A 20,566-nucleotide genomic window follows, 5' to 3' on the forward strand; every position below is an offset into this window, starting at 1 on the left:
CTCAGAACCAGAACTCTCTACTACCTTTCCTTTTGGCCACACCACAGGGCACAGAGGATCTTAGTTCCCCTGATCAAGGGTGGAACCCGAGGCTCTGGCAGTGAGAGCACTGAATCCTAACCATTGAACCACAGGGAATTTCCTCTGCTGCCTTTTAAAGCAGAGACATTTTTGCAAACGGCTATTTTTTTCCCCCTCTTTACAGACATGTGCTCATTGAAATCAGTCAAAAATTAAAGTCAATTTTAAAAATGATATGTAAACCTCCTACTCAGAGATAATCATACAATAATAACACAAGCATTAACAACAAATACATTCACAATTTTGTGCATACCTAGGCCTTTTTAGTACTGTCACAATTGGTTTTTGGGTCCAGAAATTATAACCCCAAAATAATAATCCATGGACTAAAATATGGGCAGATTCCTGCCCCAGGCATGAAGCCCTCTTCTGTAGGTTTAACAGGCCCAGGAGTGCTATTCATCCTGAGGTTCCATGAAGGTGGTGTGTTCACCAATAAGCTTAATTCATTCTGAGGCAAATCATGTCTGATGGGTCTTCTTAGCTACTTTAGAGGTAAACCCCATAGTTTCCAAAGGCATGCATGTAAATTTCTGTTGACAAGGCTCTTCCTACTCCCTGAGAGAGTCCAGGGTGTGGAAGAGTGAAGTTTACTGAAAGAAGAAAGGAAAAGAGAAAGGGTTTTGGAAAAAGCATACTGAATCTTATTTTCTAATTAAAGGTCCAGTACTGAATAAATAAAATAAATAGGCCTTCCATAGCATATTACACAATTCAAGAAAATGCTGAGACAAAAGGTTTTATGTGACTAGCTGGAGACAAAGTGACCAAATTTTTAGAAAGCATTTCAAAGAATTTTCTAGTTTACTTCCTTGGCCAGAGGCATGCAAATATTAAACCACCTGTGACCAATTTATATTTTTTCCAATCATGAAGATTAAAGATTCTTGGTTCTCTCTTGGCTATTTCTCAAAAAATAAATTATTAAACTCAGCTCAAAAGAAAAAGATAGACACATCAAAAATATTTCTCTTTCTCTTAGTAAAACTCCCTTTCTTCCTAGAACAAAAATCAATTTGCTTTCATCCTTTACCAAGAAGACATCACTTAACTGGAAGCAAGTTTAGAATGCAGAATCATAGGTTGTGGTCAAAGGTAACAATTCATACTTTTTTCAAGGTCCTGTGTCTAACTCTGCCTTCCCCAAGATAACAAGCAAATCCATGCAATTTAGCATCGGGTAACATCTTATTTATGTTTAAATTTTGGCTGTTGTGCAAGATTGCCTATTACAATTAACATTGGTTGGTTGCAGTTGAAAACACACTGGTTTCTCTGCAGAGCTTAGCTATGGCACCGTGAGTTACTGTATCAGGTAAAAAGAGGATACAGTGTGAAAACTCTGCTTTAAAAGACAGCAGATGGACTTTCCTGGTGGTCCAGTGGTTGGGAGTCTGCCTAGGGATTCAAGGCACACGGGTTCAATCCCTGGTCGGGGAACTAAGATCCCACATGTCATGGTGTAACTAAGTCCATGTATTGTAACTACTGAAGCTCAAGTGCCACAACTGGAGGGCCTGCGCCCAGAAACAAAGGATCCTGCAAGACACAGAGATGATCCCCCTTCTTGTGCAGTGACTAAGACCCAAAGCAGCCGGAAAAAGAAAAAAAAAGGAAGCAACAGCAGAGAAGTTCTGGTTTTGGGTGAGGAAGGTAAGTACCCACTATTCTTTTCCCCCAATGAATGCAGCCATAAAAACTGGACAGAATGCATAAAACAGGTATTTAAGAACTCGAAAAATAAATGACAGGGAGAAGACCAGAATTTAAAATACCATCCAACTAATGGTGAGCTCTCTCCTCCTCTGACCTCTAATCAACCCTAGTCTGGACTCCAGGTAGTACAAAGCCTAAAATGGACAACAGGCAAAGGCAGAGGAAGCTCTAGGAGAGCCCTCGGACTGATGTGAGGATAGCAAAGGGAAACTGAGGAAAATCTTCCTCTTTTATTCCTGCTCCATCTTCTCAGCATTCAGCACTCGGGCAATTTTGCTTTGCTGGCGGCAGCAATGACAAAGGTCTTAGGTACTTAAAACTATAAAGAGAGGAAGATAAACAACAGGGTCCTATGGAGAGCACAGGGAACTATATTCAACCTCCTGGGATAAACCATGAAGGAAATGAATATGAAAAAGAATGTACATACGGATAACCGAGTCACTTTGCTGTATAGTAGAAATTAACAGAAACATTGCAAATCGACTATACTTTAAAAAAAAAAAAAAACTTTAAAGAAAGGGAATCTTTCTCTCTGATAGGAGGAGCTGTGGTCCCAAGAGGGTGAGATAAACCACCATGCTTCTCTTTCGGTCATTTCATTCCCTGGCCCTGGAGGTGAACATGGTTTTAGGAGGTATGCAGCAGAATGAGGTAACTAAAGCCTTAGAGTTTTGGCTGAAGGATCTGAAAAGGGAGCCCCAAGAAATGGGAAAGTGCTAGGGACGATGAGAGAGAGAGAGAGGGAGGAGCTTGGGGAAACAACTCCACAGGGACGTTCGTGAACTTGGGTTCATTTCTCAACTGCAGATGTGTGAATCTGGCCCTAAACACAGTACCGCAGACTTTGGGAACTAAAGCCACAGAGCAACCTCCACTCAGGTTCCATCCTGCAACTTCGTGGAGTACACGCCAGACAGACAGGAACAGCCCTGCAAAGGCTCTGAAAATACAACTCATGCTCAGAGGATGAGTCAGAAGTTGGGGCCTGAAAGCTGATTCCACTGCTTTCTAAAATGAAGAAATGATTAAGCAAAACACATATCTAACAAAGGCTTGGATCCAAAATACTTGACCAACTTACTCAACAAGAAGAAAACAAACAGGCCAATTTAAGAAATGTGCCAAGACTTGAGAGGATGATTCACTACAGAATGTATAAAAGCTGGCAAATAGTCATATGAAATGATCACATGAAACTAGTATTAAATGATTAAAATTTTAAAATATTGACATTACTCAGTGCTGAAAGAGATGGGGGACAACAGGAACTCTCATACACAGTTGGTGGAAATGCAGAAGGGTGCAATCACAATGGTACAATTCCATGGTTACAACCACTATGGAAAACAGTGTTGATTTCTCATGAAGTTACCAGATGACCCTGGAATCCCTCCCAGGTATTTAGCCTGGAAAAATGAAAACTTAAGTTTTCACAAAACTTGTTCATCAATGTTAATGCAGCTCTATTCAGAATCACCCAAAACTGGATATAACCCACATGTCATTTTGGGTTATTGGGTAAATAAATGGAAACATCCATGCAGGGAATACTATTCAGCAACAAAAAGGAACAAATGATTAAAATATGCAAAAACTCTGATAAATATCAAAATATTATGTTCACTCAAAGGAACCAGTTATAAAGGTTGCATATTGTGTGATTCCATTTATATGGCATTCTCTAGAACACAACACTGGGGCTGCCAATTTTGGTGGCTCAGACGGTAAAGAACCTGCCTGTAATGCAGGAGACCCAGGTTCAATCCCTGGGTCAGGAAGATCCCCTAGAGAAGGAAATGGCAACCCACTCCAGTATTCTTGCCTAAAGAATCCCATGGACAGAGGAGCCTGGTGTGGGCTACAGTCCATGTGGTTGCAAAGAGTCATGCATGACTAAAGCAACTAACACTTTCGCTTTTTCAAAACACAAAACTATAGCAGACAGTGGTTGCCAGAGGTTGAGATGAGAGATGCAGGGATTAGAGGGTGTGATCACAAAGGATATAGATTACAAGGCAGCTTTTTGGAGTGATAGAACCCTTCTATAGCCTGATTACGAGGCTGGCTATATGGATCGATACATGTCTTAAAAGTGGGAACTATCTATCAAAAAAGTCAATTTGACTCTATATTAATTTTAAATATTAAAGTATAAAAACAAATATAATAAATACTCAATAAAAGGTTATTCACATGAAGTACAACCAGAATCTCTATTTGGACGCTTCTCACATTGTGTTAAAATTATGTTAACACTATAGGCCTATTCCTACAGTGCATCCATTTCTCCAGGGCAGTAACCTTAGCTTTCTAATCTCTTATCTCCAGAATCCCACAGAGTATCTGACATCTAAAGTAGATACTGAATAATATTTTTGAAAGATAAAAAATAAATAAATTAGATGGAACCAGTTCACATTATTTCATTTTGGTAGAGGAAGAGCAGGAGAGAAAGAGAACTTAATGAAAAGAACTCCTAAAAGTGAAAGAGTTCCAGAAAGACTCATTTTACAGCTACATACTTTTGGGGGCTTTTTGGGCATGACCACATAACATGAGTATTCATGATTTATGAGATAGTGCATGTATGTAGACTTCAACTGGGATTCTACTGTAAAGGCATTAATTATAATGAATTTATTAATTGAGGAACTGCTCTAATAATTCTTTGAGCAACACTGGGGAGGGAAGGGTGAAATGGGTCAAGGGGGTCAAAGCGTACAAGCATCCATTATAAAATAAATAAATCCTAGGGATGTAATGTACAGCATGGTGACTAGAATTAAAAGCATTGTATTGTCTATTTTACAATTACTAAGAGATCTTAAAAGCTCTCATCATAAGAAGAGACTATTGTAACTATACATGATGATAGATACTGGGTTTCACGGTAACATCTTAAGGAAAAAGTTGAATGAACTTTTTGGCCAACTCAATATTAACTAGATTTATTGTGATGATCATTTCACAATATAAACAAACACTGAATAATTATGTGGTACACCTGAAGCTAATATAATGATAGCTGTCAATTACATCTCAATAAAAAAGAAAAAAGAAAGTAAGAATGGCCAGGTTACAAGTTATGCTATATTAAGAAGAGATGTCAAGAATACACAGAAGAACTGTACAAAAAAGATCTTCATGACCCAGATAATCACATTGGTGTGATCACTCACTTAGAGCCAGACATCCTGGAATGTGAAGTCAAGTGGGCCTTAGGAAGCATCACTATGGACAAAGCTAGTGGAGGTGATGGAATTCCAGTTGAGCTATTTCAAATCCTAAAAGATGATGCTGTGAAAGTGCTGCACTCAATATGCCAGCAAATTAGAAAAACTCAACAGTGGCTGCAGGACTGGAAAAGGTCAGTTTTCATTCCAATTCCAAAGAAAGGCAATGCCAAAGAATGCTCAAACTACCACACAATTGCACTCATCTCACACACTAACAAAGTAATGCTCAAAGTTCTCCAAGCTAGGTTTCAACAGTACATGAACCAAGAACTTCTAGATGTTCAAGCTGGATTTAGAAAAGGCAGAGGAGCCAGAGATCAGATTGACAACATCCACTGGATCATAGAAAAAGCAAGAGAATTCCAGAAAAATAAAAGATCTACTTCTGCTTTACTGACCATGCCAAAGCCTTTGACTGTGTCGATCACAACAAACTGTGGAAAATTCTTCATGAGATGGGAATACCAGACCACTTGACCTGCCTAAGAAATCTGTATGCCGGTCAAGAAGCAATAGTTAGAACCAGACATGGAACAATGGACTGGTTCCAAAATGGGAAAGGAGTACATCAAGCCTGTATATTGTCACCTTGATTATTTAACTTATATGCAGGGTACATCATGTGAAATGCTGGGCTGGATGAAGCACAAGCTAGAATAAAGATTGCCAGGAGAAATATCAATAACCTCAGATATGCAGATGACACCATCCTCATGGCAGAGAGTGAAGAGGAACTAAAGAGCCTCTTGAAGGTGAAAGAAGAGAGTGAAAAAGCTGGCTTAAAACTCAACATTCAAAAAAGGAAGATCATGGCATCTGGTCCCATCATGGAAACAGTGCCAGACTTCATTTCTCAGACTCCAAAATCACAGCAGATAGTGACTGCAGCCATGAAATTAAAAGATACTTGCTCCTTGGAAGAAAAGCTATGACCAACCTAGACAATATATTAAAAAGCAGAGACACTATTTTGCTAACAAAGGTCTGTCCAGTCAAAGCTATGGGTTTTCCAGTAGTCATGTATGGATGTGAGAGTTGGATCATAAGGAATGTTGAGTGTTAAAGAATTGATGCTTTTGAATTGTGGTGTTGGAGAAGACTTTGGAGAGTCCCTTGGACTGCAAGGAGATCAAACCAGTCAACCTTAAAGGAAATCAGTCCTTATTTTTCATTGGAGGGACTGATGTTGAAGCTGAAGCTACAATACTTTGGTCACCTGATGCCAAGAACTGACTCATTAGAAAAGACCCTGATGCTGGGAAAGACTGAAGGCAGGAGGAGAAGGGGACAACAGGGGATGAGATGGTTGGATGGCATCACTGATTCAATGGACATGAGTGTGAGCAAGCTCTGGGAGATGGTGATGGCAGGGAAGCCTGGCGTGCTACAGTCCATGGGGTTGTAAAGAGTCAGACATGACTAAGCGACTGAACTGAAGCCAACTCTGGGGATTATAGTTTTTCTCTGATGTAAAAAAAAAAAGGTACAGAACCTCAAATTTGCAGTGAAATAATTCATTTACTTTATTTTGTTCTGTTGGATGAAGGCACTAAATACCTTTGATTTGTTGTTGTTGTCACGCAGTCATATCCAACTCCTTGCAACTCCATGGATGCAGCCCGCTGGGCTCCTCTGTCCATGGGATTTTCTGGGCAAGAATACTGGAGTGGGTTGCCCTTTCCTTCCCCAGGGGATCTTCCTGACCCAAGGACTGAACCTGAATCTCCTGTGTCTCCTGAATTGGCAGGCAGATGCTTTACCCTCATCAGTTCAGTTCAGTTTATCCTCATATATGGTCATATGTGATCAAAACAAAAATTTCAAGATTCTTCTTTGTATAAAGCTGAAATTTCTCATGTAGGCACACATTAATAGTATGCTGCAATTCCTAACAATTTATGCATTATGTTGTCAAAACCATGACTTCCTCCCTAATTAAAAAAAAGTCATTGGAAAGCTAGAGAGAAAAGATAATTCAAGTTGCTTTAGGAAAGTAACATTTGATTGAGAAACAGCATAAAGAGGTTTCTCCCAAAGGAAAGATCATCTGTAAAAAAAGAGTTGTTCTGAGCAGAGAATAGCTGATACAGAGTAAAAAAAAAAAAAAAAAAAAAAATCAAAGTTTAGCTCACAAAACTGGCATCCTGACTTTCGTGAGGACCAAGGCAAGGTTAATGTGATTCTCAAATACTGCTGCAAACAGCAGCATGAGAGTGGGTCTAAGCTAAGTTTACCTCTGCCATAATATTGACTTGGCCAAAAAGTGAGTTTGGGTTTTCCCATACCATCTTACGGAAAAACCCGAACCAACTTTTTGGCCAGCCCAGTATATAATGATAACGCTCATTATTGTGGTTAGATTTTTCTCCAATTTCCTTGCTCTATTTGACAGAGTTTAGTTACCGAATTTTTAAAACAATACTCTAATAAACACTTATTATATAAGTCATCAGTTATATAGATATAAAATCTATAATATGTACTAATTAACATAGCATATATAAGTATAAAATACTTTAGATCAGTAGTCAAGTTTTAAGTGGCCATATCTGGGGTCCTGTTACACTCTATGAAAAGTAACAGGACAGTTCACCTTCCTATAGCATACATACCTGGAAAAAGAAAAGAAGGGAAAAAAGAGCCTCATTTAAATTATATGGTGAAAACAAACACAGTGAAAGCTTAAATGATGATAGAAACATGACAAATATCACCAGGATGTCTGCTGTTGATATTCTCAATTGTTTGAACTCTATCAGCAAAGGAGTTGAAAAGAATGAACACTGAGGGCCATTCTGGACTCATATTTACTGAACAGGACTTATGTAGGATAATATACCCAGTAACAGCTGCCAAATTAGAAAGTAAGTGCTATTTTCTTGCTGTCTGACTAGTCAATACTGAGATCCATGAAAGTATACGGTTGTTGTGCTCAACCCTAAATACCAGGCAGAAAATAGCATCTGACACAGAGCAAGTACAAAATAATACTTTTAGAAAAACATTTTGCAATAAATGAATAAATAAGCATGTTTCCACAAGATTAGGGTTGAAAGCAAAATTATGTAATAACTGAACTTCAGAAGTCACATTGGCACATCCCTAGATGCTAGATATTGGCACAGTTCTATTCAGACATGCATTCTTTCACTCATTCATTCTACCAACCAACAGACAATTCTTTCTAGTTTCAGAATACTTGTGTTAAGGTCTGTGATCAGGACTGGGAATACAAAAATCATAGGAAGATAACTGTAAATAATTTAATTTACATATATAGCCTAAGTGTAGTGTGGGATATACACAGATATAGAGCTAATATAATTAGTACCAATCAATTATACCTTGAGAACTATAAGTACATTATAATAGTGAATTCCAATGAGGACATAACTAGTTCTACCAGCAATTATCAAGGTATAGTTCTTAGCAAAGGCAGTTATTCAGCTGAGCCCTGAGAAATACAAGGATACTGATAGATGAAAAATGGCAGATTATAAATTGTTAAGAGCATTATAAATTGTTAAGAGAAACCAGGCTGCAGAAGTATGAATCCTAGTCTGCCACTTATTAGCTGTGTGACCTTCCTGAAGTTACTTAACTTCTCTGTTCATCAGATCCCTCATATATAACATGGAGGTAATTATAACTTATAGCATAGGGGTTTTGGGGAGTAAGTTAATTGATGTATGTAAAGCACCTTTAATAGCACCTGAAACATAATACAAGTATATGTAAGATGGAGAAAAGAAGCAAGGGCAAGACAGAGGCAACAGCATAAAAAAGTCCTGAAGTGCTAAAAAAGTAATTTCTTTCTGTTCTTCACCAGAAGAAAAAAAAAAAAAAAAGCACAAAGTGTGCTAAGTACAAACTACTATGTATAAAATGCATTTTGCCAACTCATTAACAACTTTGGGTCATTGATCATTTATTACCACTACGGATGCTCAACCTGGAAAAATGCACAGATGCACGTACGTACACTCAAAGCTCCACACATATCAATAATTTCAGGGGTCCATCCACAGAATCAAGAGTAGTGGGTGCTGCTTCAAGGTCAGAGCCATAGACGATGGAATGGTCTAATGGGTTTACTTTCCATAGAAACCAAAGCTTGGTATGGAATTTCATACAACCCCGTGCAACTCTGGACCCTGAAGTATCTAATCAAAAAACTTAAACTGTGAACTCATAGAAGACTGAGATGAGTAGAACACAGAGAACTTCACAGCTGCATCTCAAATCAAAGAAGGGCTAAAATGGACAATCATGGCGAGGTGGTTCTTTGTCTGAGAAGCAGACCTGTGAAGGACGAGGAGGCAGGTCCTCTGGCCCTGAGGAGGAGATGAGGCTGAGACACAACGTAAAAACAGAACGGCTTTGTACTCACATGGTGAAGGAGCCTGGGGGGGCAGACACTCTCCGCAGGTCCGCAGCTTGCACCTGATGGATACTAGAGGCAGCAGGGAATGAGCAGCGAAGACAGTCAGCAAAACAGCGTGGACAGACAGGGAACAAGCCGGGAGAGAGAAAGAGAGACACACAAAATTTAAACAGAACTTAAATGAGCGCGTCACCAAACAGTGAATGAAAAGAAAAGGAAAACCAAGCCAGCCACAGAAAGATCCAAAAAGCCAGTGATAGCGACGAAGCCAACACAACACACGGCAGGGCCGGTTCTCAGGCAAGCCGCAGACTGGGGCGTGAGGCGGGGCGCCTGCCGCTGCTGCAGGAGCGTGGATGGGGTACCATGGTCCTCTTGGGCTCTAGGTCTCAGAGGGCATCCATCTGTGCGTGTGCACAGACACACACACACGCACGCACACACACATGCGCGCGCACACACACACACACACACACACACACACGAGTGGTAGGCTGGCCCAGTCAACTCATCTTTGAGCAGAATCAAGGTAAGCTGAATCGTTTAACACAGTCCTCATGATTCCAGGGCTTTGCAGAAATGTTCGTGTCAGAAGAAAAACTATCTTGAGAAGAGCCACCCAACAGAAACTTAAAGGTCATACCAAGAAAGCCTAATTTCATCACAATGATGCTGTAATTCCACTGATACTCTTGGCAGTAGAGTGAAGCCATAGACTTCTCTCTGTTCTCTACCCCGCCTTTAAAAATAAAATAAAAGAAAGGGTCTTCCATGGCTACCACAAAAGATAAAATGTGGAACTGAAGAAATGAAACCCCACACTTCCTGCCACTTTTATGCTATTAGTAACAACTCTTACTCTCTCAGACTAGTTGAATGGTTTCACTATAACACTTTTCCCCAATCCATCTTTTCCCTATAACCCTACTCCCTTATTTCTGCTGGGTATGTAAATTCTCACATGAAGCCTCCCATGAATTAACTCCTTATTATTCTCAAAGGGCTATCAGTTATCACCAATAATACTTCTCAGCAGCCCAGGATGGTGGAACCCAGTTGCCCAATTCAGAGTCTGCCAGCTGAAAACCTTTTCCTTGGAGGATACAGTCACCCTTCACAATGCTGTCTTAATTGCTAGAGAACTCAGGCTAAGGTCTTCCTAAGCACCTGAGTTAATGTAGAATTTCTGATCCCCTTCAATATTGCCTTTCAAATAGCATGATCAGACTTATCTGGCTATCATGTTACTAATACATAAATATGAACCTACACAAACCTGCTCAATTACTTTGGGGTGGATGATATTTATTAGAGTCATATCTGAAATAGATTCATAAGCCATAAATGACATATAAAGGCATATGCTCCTGTATCAATGGGGTGGGCAGAGGAGGGGGTAGTGAACCTAATGGGTCTAGGTAGTCTTTTAGTTTGTATATGGTAATAGCAAATGGGATCATAAGCCAAGAAATATTTTTTAGAATTTTTTTTTCTTTTTGCAGAAGTAAAGCTCTAGGGGCATCATGAAAGCCATTTAGCTGTTTCTCATGGGATTTTCTCCAGCCATCCATGTGTACCAGATCTTAAAATTCTTAAGTATATATCTTCCACTTACTACCATAAAATATGATCAAGAGATTTTCTATATTATTTCTATACTCACAAGGTTTTAGATTTACATTATTTTGGAATAAATTTCTGAGAAATGCAACAGTCGGAACATTATAGATCTGATCCATGCGGGAGTCCCTTGTTCAACATGTAACATTAAGTCTCAGCAAACTGGCAGGCACTGGGGGCCCTGCGAGGAAAACCCCAGGGCCTCCCCAGAGAGCAGAGGAGACATGTCAACCAGTAATGACACTAGTTTTGATAAATGGGGTGACAGAAGTAATAAGAGCACTACAGGAATGCTGAGTGGTGTATTTAATGGCTGGAAGCAGAAGGAAAAGGATTCTCAGGGAAAGTGATATGTCGATGGGAGGATGAACTTGAGCAAAAGCTAACGGATGAAAAGGAAGGAAGGGGACACTTCAAGGAGAGCAACAGGAGAGCAAAAATATGATGATGTTCAAGACAGCCATACTGCTCTCTGTCTTGACTGCAAAGGTGAACTTTGCACAACGGTGGCCTAAAGAACGAAAAGCTCGAAGGACTCAGAACGTGGAAGAAAACTCCTAAGAAGGTATCAGTGGCCAGGCTTCCCTTACATGGGAAACGCCACTTGGAAATTCAGTGGAAAAGCTGAATTTCCAAACAGAACGAAACAGTCTAATCACAGAGGGTGAATAAGAATAGTGGGTGCCAGATTTTCTAAAAATACAGTGTTGAAGGATAATTTTAATAATAAGTAGTAATCAAGATCTTTGCTAGTCTTTAAGATATATATATATATATATATACACACATACATAAGAAATGGACAGAATATTATTACTGCCATTTCACATAAGTCTATCTTCGAGTCTGAGGCCGCTTAGATGGAGGCACCACTGCCCCCTGGTGGCAAATAACTGCATTTTTTAACATGAAATTGCATCTTGAACACCCTTGAAGCTAAATCTGTGAAGTCACATCATATGTACTACACGTACCAAAAAAACCAACTCTTTACATTTGATTTTAATATGTGAAGAAATCCCAAATAAATTCTTATTACAGTTTCTGAGCAAAAACTTATTTTTTTTCTGAAGGGCAAAAATCGTTTGAAACTAAACACCCCAAAATAATTACATGTCTGATAAGGCTATTAACGGTAGAAGCACCAGGCATGAAAAAGAGCTGTTGGCCTGTAGATACTAAGACTTTTTATCCCTGCTAACAAGTGATCTACAAGTGACCCAAAACAACCTGGACTATCTCAGAGAGGACTTTTCACTTTGTAGTTCAGATTTTCTCTCAAACCAATAGTTCACAGCTTAACTCTGAACATTTTTAAGAGAGATTATGGCCAACTGTATACTACTGCTGATACCTTGCCTGAAACTCATGAAGTGTATATCCAACCTAGTAGCAGGGAAAGGTGGAGGATAGAAAAAGCAGCCGAAATGACCCAAGAATTTCTCTAGCTGCAAAATGTAAACAAAATGAAAAAGGCAACTACACCAGCCCTCTGGATAAGGATCTAGGAAAAATGCTGGGCAAGTACAGAGTGATTCTCGAATATGAGGGCATAGAGGAGAAAAGATCCCTCAAGCTTAGAAGCAGAGGCTACAAAGGAAAACACTTTATGAGCCTGTCGAATGCTACTCTTCAACATCTGCCTTTTCAGAACAGGGTGAAGCTTTGGCAGAGAGTGATGACCCCTGTGTCATGGGTTCATTCTAGGCATTTCTATAGTTGCCACATTGACTCAATAAATACCTTGGCAAAGCATGCCCTTGCTTCGCAGGCACTAGAGGAAGCCAGCCGTTCAGTACAAATACATAACCATGCATCACAGGCCACAAATTGGAGGAGCACCTCCGAGGGTACCTCGCTGTGACACAAGAATGGCCAAAATTCAAACCTGGACATGGCCTTACCTTAAGTCAGGTCAGGCATAGGGGCATGGTAAATAGAAGAGGCTCAAAACGATGCCCCAAATCCCCATGTTTCTTCACCCCTTTCTCTAACCCCAAAGAGACATTTTCAATAAAAAATTAGATAAAGGGACTCTACAAAATGCATGTGCACTCAAAATAGCCAGTCATTATCCCCTTTTCCAAATCAGTTTATCAAAGCCCCCGAGAAAGGAAAGGGTCCAGGAGGGGAACATTTTCTTTAGGCACTGAGTCATGGCTCAGGTCTCATCTATTAGAAAATAGGATGCTCTTCAGCAACGGAAAAAATGAGTTGAAGCATCAGAGAATATAGGACTCCAAACTGGGAGCATTGGGAAAGGGACAGTCCGCTAACAAGCAGAAGGGGATGCAATAAGGAGAGAGGTGAGCCAAAACCCAGTTCTGCCAACCTTCTGCCCTGGAGAAACCAACGCTCTCCAGGTGACCAGGGTCAAGAAGAGGAGGCCAACAGGGCCTTCCTAAAATGAAACAGAACACATTTAACCAGGCAGGTTTTATGACCCTGAATCACTCAATGATTTTCGGCTGGTCCCAGTCAATATATACTTAAGTGGGCGGTCGGTGAAAAAGCATCATCAATCTAACATACCATATAACAGTTACTCCTGAAAGAAGCATGTGGTCACCATATAGTAAACATGAAGAAGAAATATGCGTGACAGACCAAGGGGCAACTGAGTTTCCTGGACTTTTCTCCTTTCTCAGCACGGGGAGGCCTCCGACCATGCACATGCTCAGTGACCTGCTCTGCACGGCCTCCGTGTTCCCAAAGGTGGGCAGACTCACTCATTGAGTAAAGGCATGGATGTTCTCCTCTTGCTCTTCTGGACCATGTTGGCCTGATTCCTCAATGAGATCCGAATCATAGCCGGGGCCAACCTGCAGGGCTCCCCATCCACTTGCATGGGGATGGATTTGTAAGTCAGCAGCATGACTTCCCGACACTGGTGCAGCCTTTCTCCATGGCCCCCGACTTGCAGGGCAGCCTGTAAAGACAAGAGACAACAGGAAGCAAGAGCTGAGCTCCTGAGTAACTCTTAGGTTACTCCTGGTGGTCCAGTGGTTTAGACTTTGCCTTTCAATGTAGGCTGTGGGGGTTCAATCCCTGATCGGGGAGTGAAGATTCCACATGCCTTGCAGTCAAAGCACCCAAACATAAAACAGAAGCTACATTGTAACAAATTCAATAAAGACTTTAAATATGATCCACATTAAAAAAATCTTAAAAAAAGAATTATTACTCAGAAAACCCAGAAACCCCAAGTCTACTATATATAATCAAAAGGTCTTTGAAAAATACTTAGTGAAAGCTGTTAGTCATGAGTAAAATGGGAAACCTTGGGTAGATCATGCATACAAATAAGCTAAAATGTGAAAGCTTGATTGCAAATCCTCACTGACAGCCACTTTTTGCTTTTATGTATTTTCAGCCTTAATCATGTTAGTTTAATACAAAAGCTCTTTTCGTTATCTACTTCCACTAAAGAACCAATGTGTGCAGAACAGAAAGAATATTAAAAAAGATAAAATACATAGTTTAAGACAGCTCTATACTATAGCTAATATATAAATATATTTATATATTTATAATATTTAATTATTATAGTTATATATTAAATATGTGTTTTATTAAAATATGCTACCCATCCTTAGAAAAATTTTCAAACTTCAGGCAAGCTTTTCCTTCTTACCTAAAACCTCCTCAAACTACTTCTAATCTGTATAAGATCAATGAAATGCAAAATAATAATCCTCAGTTGAAAACATTCTGAACAGTAAAGCAGCTTTGAGGATCAAAATCAAACACAATAAGAGCTTGGTTCACTACAGTAGCCACAAAATGAAAAGTCAATCCAACATTAAAATTCTGCAACGAATTAGCATAACTTCTCTGCCTTAGTGAAAAAAAAAAAAAGATATTATTTTAGTATCACTCACCCTTACAGGGATGAACTAAAATCAAATAATATGTTTGGTTACAGCATACATAGAGAGTGTCCAAACTGTCTTATACAGTTTGATGAACACTTTTATACACATATGTGAATCTCCATCCAGATTAAGTTTTAGGCAATTTACAGAAACCAGAAGGTTTTCAAGTGCTTCTGTCCAATCTCCAGTCTATTTATACTCCTCTCACCTCCCACTAACTGGTTTCTATTACCATAGATCCAGTGTGTTTGAACTTGAAGTTCATATAACATAAATCACACCATATGTAGTCTCATGTCTGACATCTTTTGCTTATCATTATTTCTGAGCAATAGAAGAGTGTATTTACCTGCTCTTCTGCTGGTAAACATTTGACTGTTTCAAGTTTGGGGCTATTATTGAAGTAAAGTTTCTTGTATATATCTCTTGGCGGGTACATACATACAATGAGTAGAATTGCTATGCTGTAAGTTTAGATGTATATTTAACTATAGTAGATACTAACAGTAGTTCAATAAGGTTCTATTATAAGGCATTTTGAGTATCAATTTATAACAAAGTAAACAAATCTTAGAAGGAGTTAATACTAACTGTAGCTCAAAACCTAAAAGATTCACTTAAAAAGGAAAATCTACATACTATCAGCTTGTTTCCACACTTCTCACCTCTATCTTATGAATGAGGAATAAAAACTTGTTAACTGAGATTTGTGAAGTCAACTTGTACTAATTTGGCTCCCAGGTATTTGTATTTATTTTGTGCTTTGAAGTACTTTTGCACTCACATTAATCTGAACAATACAAACCTGTTTATGTATAAATGCAAAGATAAAAGAAACAAAAAGGAACAGAAAAGAGGGAAAGAAAATAGGACAAAAACTGAAAAGAACTTATCATTATTGAACACCTTTGATGTTAAAAAGCATTCAACTGTAACATATAATTTTATTCAATTAGTAGAACAAGGAGGCAGAAGAGAATAAAGTGAGAATTTATTAAAATTCTTTCTAGCCTATTACCCAATCCTTTACTCAGCTGAAAGTTTCTCTGATTGTACTTAAATTACTCATTTAAGTTAACCTATGGATCTGATGCACTATTAGCATCTCCAGGACTTTCCCAATATATTTCCCTTGCCTTCAAGTAATTCTCAATCCAATATTTATCTGACAAAGTTGTATCCCTTCATTCACTGGAAGAAATACCAGTTTCTTTCTTTTTTCTCAGTCTTTGACTAGGCCTAATAACGGAGAAGGCAATGGCACCCCACTCCAGTACTCTTGCCTTGAAAATCCCATGGACAGAGGAGCCTGGTGGGCTGCAGTCCATGGGGTCACAAAGAGTCAGGCATGACTGAGTGACTTCACTTTCACTTTTCACTTTCATGCATTGGGGAAGGAAATGGCAACCCACTCTATTGTTCTTGCCTGGAGAATCCCAGAGACGGGGGAGCCTGGTGGGCTGCCGTCTATGGGGTCGCACAGAGTTGGACACAACTGAAGTGACTTAGCAGCAGCAGCAGCAATGACACATAAAGGGCTTCTCTGGTAGCTCAGCTGGTAAAGAATCTGCCTGCAATGCAGGAGACCCCAGTTCAATCCCTGGGTCGGGCAGAACCCCTAGGGAAGGGAACAGCTACCCACTCCAGTATTCTTGCCTGGAGAATTCTATGGACAGAGGAGCCTGGAGTGCTACAGTCCATGGGGTCACAGAGTTGGACACAACTGAGCGACTTTCACTTACACTTTTCAATAACAAATAAAAATGCAGAACCAGCCAAGTAAGTAAGAAGTTATTCTCTGGGTTTCACAGGACTTGAAACTACTTAAATACTTTCCAACCCCTTGGTATCAGAAGGCTTCCACAGTACCGTAGAGCATGTTTAAACCATATTCTCAACCTCAATGATAGATCAATAGGAAGTGCAACAAACAGAGGTAAATAGCTGTCAGCAGTAGTTCCACTGGCATTTCAGAATCAATCCGAGATCGCTGCACAGGCACAAGAGGAATTATAGTAATTAGCTTCTCAGAATAAAGACAGCTCTATTAGTGTTAGCACAACCATAGTAATTTATTTTTGGAAGAAGCTAGACTAAAGGTGATTTTTAAAAGACTTACTAGAAATAGGTATTTTTCATCATTCAGATGGGTGTAGGCTTTCACAACCTTTAAGGCACAGGCTCTAACAACCATAATAATGTCCAGGATTTTTTAATTCACCAATAAAAAATCTACTGGTATATTAATGACAGATATTCAATTGTCTGTTCAACCTAACATGGATTATATTGTTGTGAAAATGTCAAACATTGCCTTTTTGGTAGTATATGAATTTGGAGGAAAACAAAGCTATTTAATGTCCTACAGTCACTAAGAACTTTAAGTCCACAGGTATGGCATGAGATCTTCTGTTTTCCCACAATATGCTCCTCCCCAGAATACTATTCTTCATCTCTCTTCAAGTCTCATTCTCCTTCTTACTACTCAAGTCCTTATTCACCTGCTGCCAGATGACAGGATGGACAACTCTGGGTTGGGAGAGGAGCAGAGAAACAAGGGCAAGTCCTCCAACCTTTCCTTCTCTCCACTGCGGCTCGGCATTGACTCCCAGACCCAGTCCCTGAACAAAAATGCCCAAGGCAGCAGTCAATGACGTGGATGAGAAACACGGGAGACAATCAACAACACGAAAATCTGGTTTTTTTTTAAAAGATGAACAAAGTAATCTTGTAATATCAAATAACAAAAAAGGGGAAATTTGTTTTATTAAAAAGTAAAACAAAAGAGGATAAATATATTATGTGATTGTACATATCAAATACTAACCAAATAAGATGGGACATTAATGTGCATGATAAACAGAAATAAGTATCTTCCTTTCTCTTTAGATTTTATCAACAGAGCAACTGAATATTCTATAGTTTGAAAGCAACATAAACACATTTTTAATGGAAGCTCACATATAACTATCATGAATGTCTTTCTAAATAAAAATATTGTTGGCAGCTACTCAAATCAAGACATATTTTACATTGGGAAATTTGTAACTCTTCTCTCAGAATGTTATGAACACTGCAGTTTTAATCAATTAAACGTGCAGTTACTGTTCTACAAACTGTAAGCGTATCTGCATAGTGTACATGAACTAAGTTTAGAAGTCATGTTATGAAGGTCTATATGTTAAACTGGAAACACTAGATAAATTATGGGAAAATATAATGCAAAAATTGGTATACTAAATACAGAAATTGGATAGTTTAAACTGGTTTTAAAATTTTAAAGTTATCCAAAACGTTTCTCATTCCAACCCCCCACCAAAATGTGCTAAGTGGACTTAGATGTTTTACAAGTTTATTCAAGTTTTAAAGAAAGAGTGTCTAATAAAACATGTTTTAGAAAATGATGCTATGGCTGAGATAACAAAACCTGATAAGGGGAGCAACAGAAAACAAAATTTTAACTGAATTTATACCAGTATCACATACCAATATAATTTTAAATATCATGTGATAGCACTAATTTGTGGAAATTTTTTAAATGATACAGATGAACTTATTTACAAAACAGAAACAAACTCATAGCCATACAGACCAAACTTATGGTAACCAAAGGGGAAAGCAAAATGTAGGGGATGGCAGGGGGGGATAAATTAGGAAACTGAGATTAACATACATACACTACTATGTACAAAATAGGTAAACAATGAGGACTTTAGGGAACTATTACTCATTATCTTGTAAAATGGAGAAGAATCTAAGAATATATATATATACACACACATATATCCAAATCACTTTGCTGTACACCTGAAATTAATACCACATTGTAAGTTAATTATACTTTAATAAAAATAAAATAAAGCAAAAAAGGAAATATAATTTCACCACATTACAGTTTAAGTGAGAAAAAAACATTATAAGTGAGAAAAAACATTATCATCCCAAAAGATGCAGAAAAAAATAAAGTTAGTGCCTTTTAGAATCAATTGTCAGAAAACTAGGAATAGGACATAACTTATTTAACTGATAAAAGTCATCTACCAAAACTCCTAAAGAAAACATTATTTGGAATGAAGAAAATATAGAAGCATTCCTTTCAAGGGACAAAATGCTCCACCAGTAACAGAAGTTTTCAGCATAGTAGTGGAGGTTCTTGAACAACATAGTAAGTCAAGAAAATAAAACTGGAAGAAAAAGGTTTGGAAGAAAAAAAAAAAGCAAACCTGATAATATTCCCAAAGGTATCATCCATACATAGAAATTTCAAGAAAATTCACAGGCCAAGAATTAAATCTCATAAGAAAGGTATGCTATCAAACAAAAAATCCAATAGTGTTCTCCTTCTCTTGCCATAGCTAAGCAAAATCATAATAAAAAACATTAAAAAAAAATAAAAAATAGGATGTCATATAATGTCAGCAGAAATAAAGCAACGCATGAGACTTTTAGGCAGAAAAATTTTAAACTATTGGAGACACAAAGGAAAACTTAAAGAAATGGAAAGTCATGACATACTCATGGATGGGGCAATTTAATACTCTAATAATATTAATTTCCTCCAAAATAATAAATTCAATGTAATTCCAAGTGAATATGAGAAATACTACTTTGAAGATTCTTGTCAAACCAATTCTATAATTAATTTCAAAGAATAAAGTCCACAAATGACTGAGAACCTTCTGAAAACATAAAGAAAAATAGACGATCCTTATTAAATATTGAGATGTAATTCAAACAGAGGTGTTTGCATAAGACAAGACATAAAGGTCAAAGGAAATGAAAGCGCAGAATAAACCCATATGTGTGAGGACGCAGAATATTTGAATATGGGATTATAAATTACTGGAGAAATGATAGATAATTTAGCAAATAGTGCTGGGAATACTTCTTCCTATAATAGAGAACAATTAGTATTCTAGCTCACATAATACACATTACCAACTCAGATGTATTAAAGGACTAGGAACAAAAACCAAAAATATAAATAAAAAATTAGCTGGGAGAAAGACAGGAGAGAGCAAGTCTTTCTCCTTAGCTCTCATTTTCTCAAGCAGTATCTGGCTGTGGCCGATTCTTCTCTGTGCTTCCGTTTCCCACGGGCAAGCACTCTCGCCCGGCCACCCCTGACTCTATGGTCCAGCCCACACAGGCAGCCAACTACAGCAGTGACCCCGGCTCTCATGGCCTGATCCTTCCTCTGGAGTCCCAGCTCCCGCCTGATGACCCTTGCTGCAGAACCCATCAATGGCCACTTCTCCTGGGTTCCACCCCTGTCTAGTGGCCCTGGCTCCTGAGTGCTGGTAATATCGTCTCTTCCCTTTATCCCTCCAGCCTTAGAGGTTGCAGAGAATGTCTGCAGTTGCCAATCCATGGATTGCTACATACAGGTTACTTCCTTCCAGTTCTTCTTCTAATTTCCCATAATTAGCCCCCTGGATTAAATTTCCTCAACTGAACATGGGTTATTTTCCCTGTCTGACACACTAACTTAGTCACCAAAATGAGAAATTATAAGTAATTTGCAGTGGCACCATTATCATCCACTCTACATTTATCTATACAAGTTTTTACATGCTATTTTATTGCCATGAAGTAATGCCATTAAGTTTTATTGTTTTCCATTTTATCAAATATTAAGATTTCAGGAT

General features: G+C 38.6%; 1 protein-coding gene across 2 annotated transcripts in view; it reads right to left on the bottom strand.

Moving 5' to 3' along the window:
- DGKI (diacylglycerol kinase iota) overlaps window positions 1-20,566 on the bottom strand; it is a 491,181-nt gene that overhangs the window by 155,886 nt on the left and 314,729 nt on the right. Inside the window, exons 20-21 of one of the 2 annotated variants that reach the window (XM_065938787.1) lie at window positions 13,773-13,972; window positions 9,430-9,492 (exon numbers count right to left, since the gene is read on the bottom strand). In XM_065938787.1, coding sequence (XP_065794859.1) covers window positions 9,430-9,492; window positions 13,773-13,972 — 263 coding nt within the window. The remainder of the gene's footprint in view (window positions 1-9,429; window positions 9,493-13,772; window positions 13,973-20,566) is intronic. The other variant, XM_065938788.1, reaches the window with a different exon arrangement.

This window comes from Muntiacus reevesi, chromosome 6, assembly GCF_963930625.1.
Source record: "Muntiacus reevesi chromosome 6, mMunRee1.1, whole genome shotgun sequence".
In the NCBI taxonomy this organism is placed as follows: Eukaryota; Metazoa; Chordata; class Mammalia; order Artiodactyla; family Cervidae; genus Muntiacus; species Muntiacus reevesi.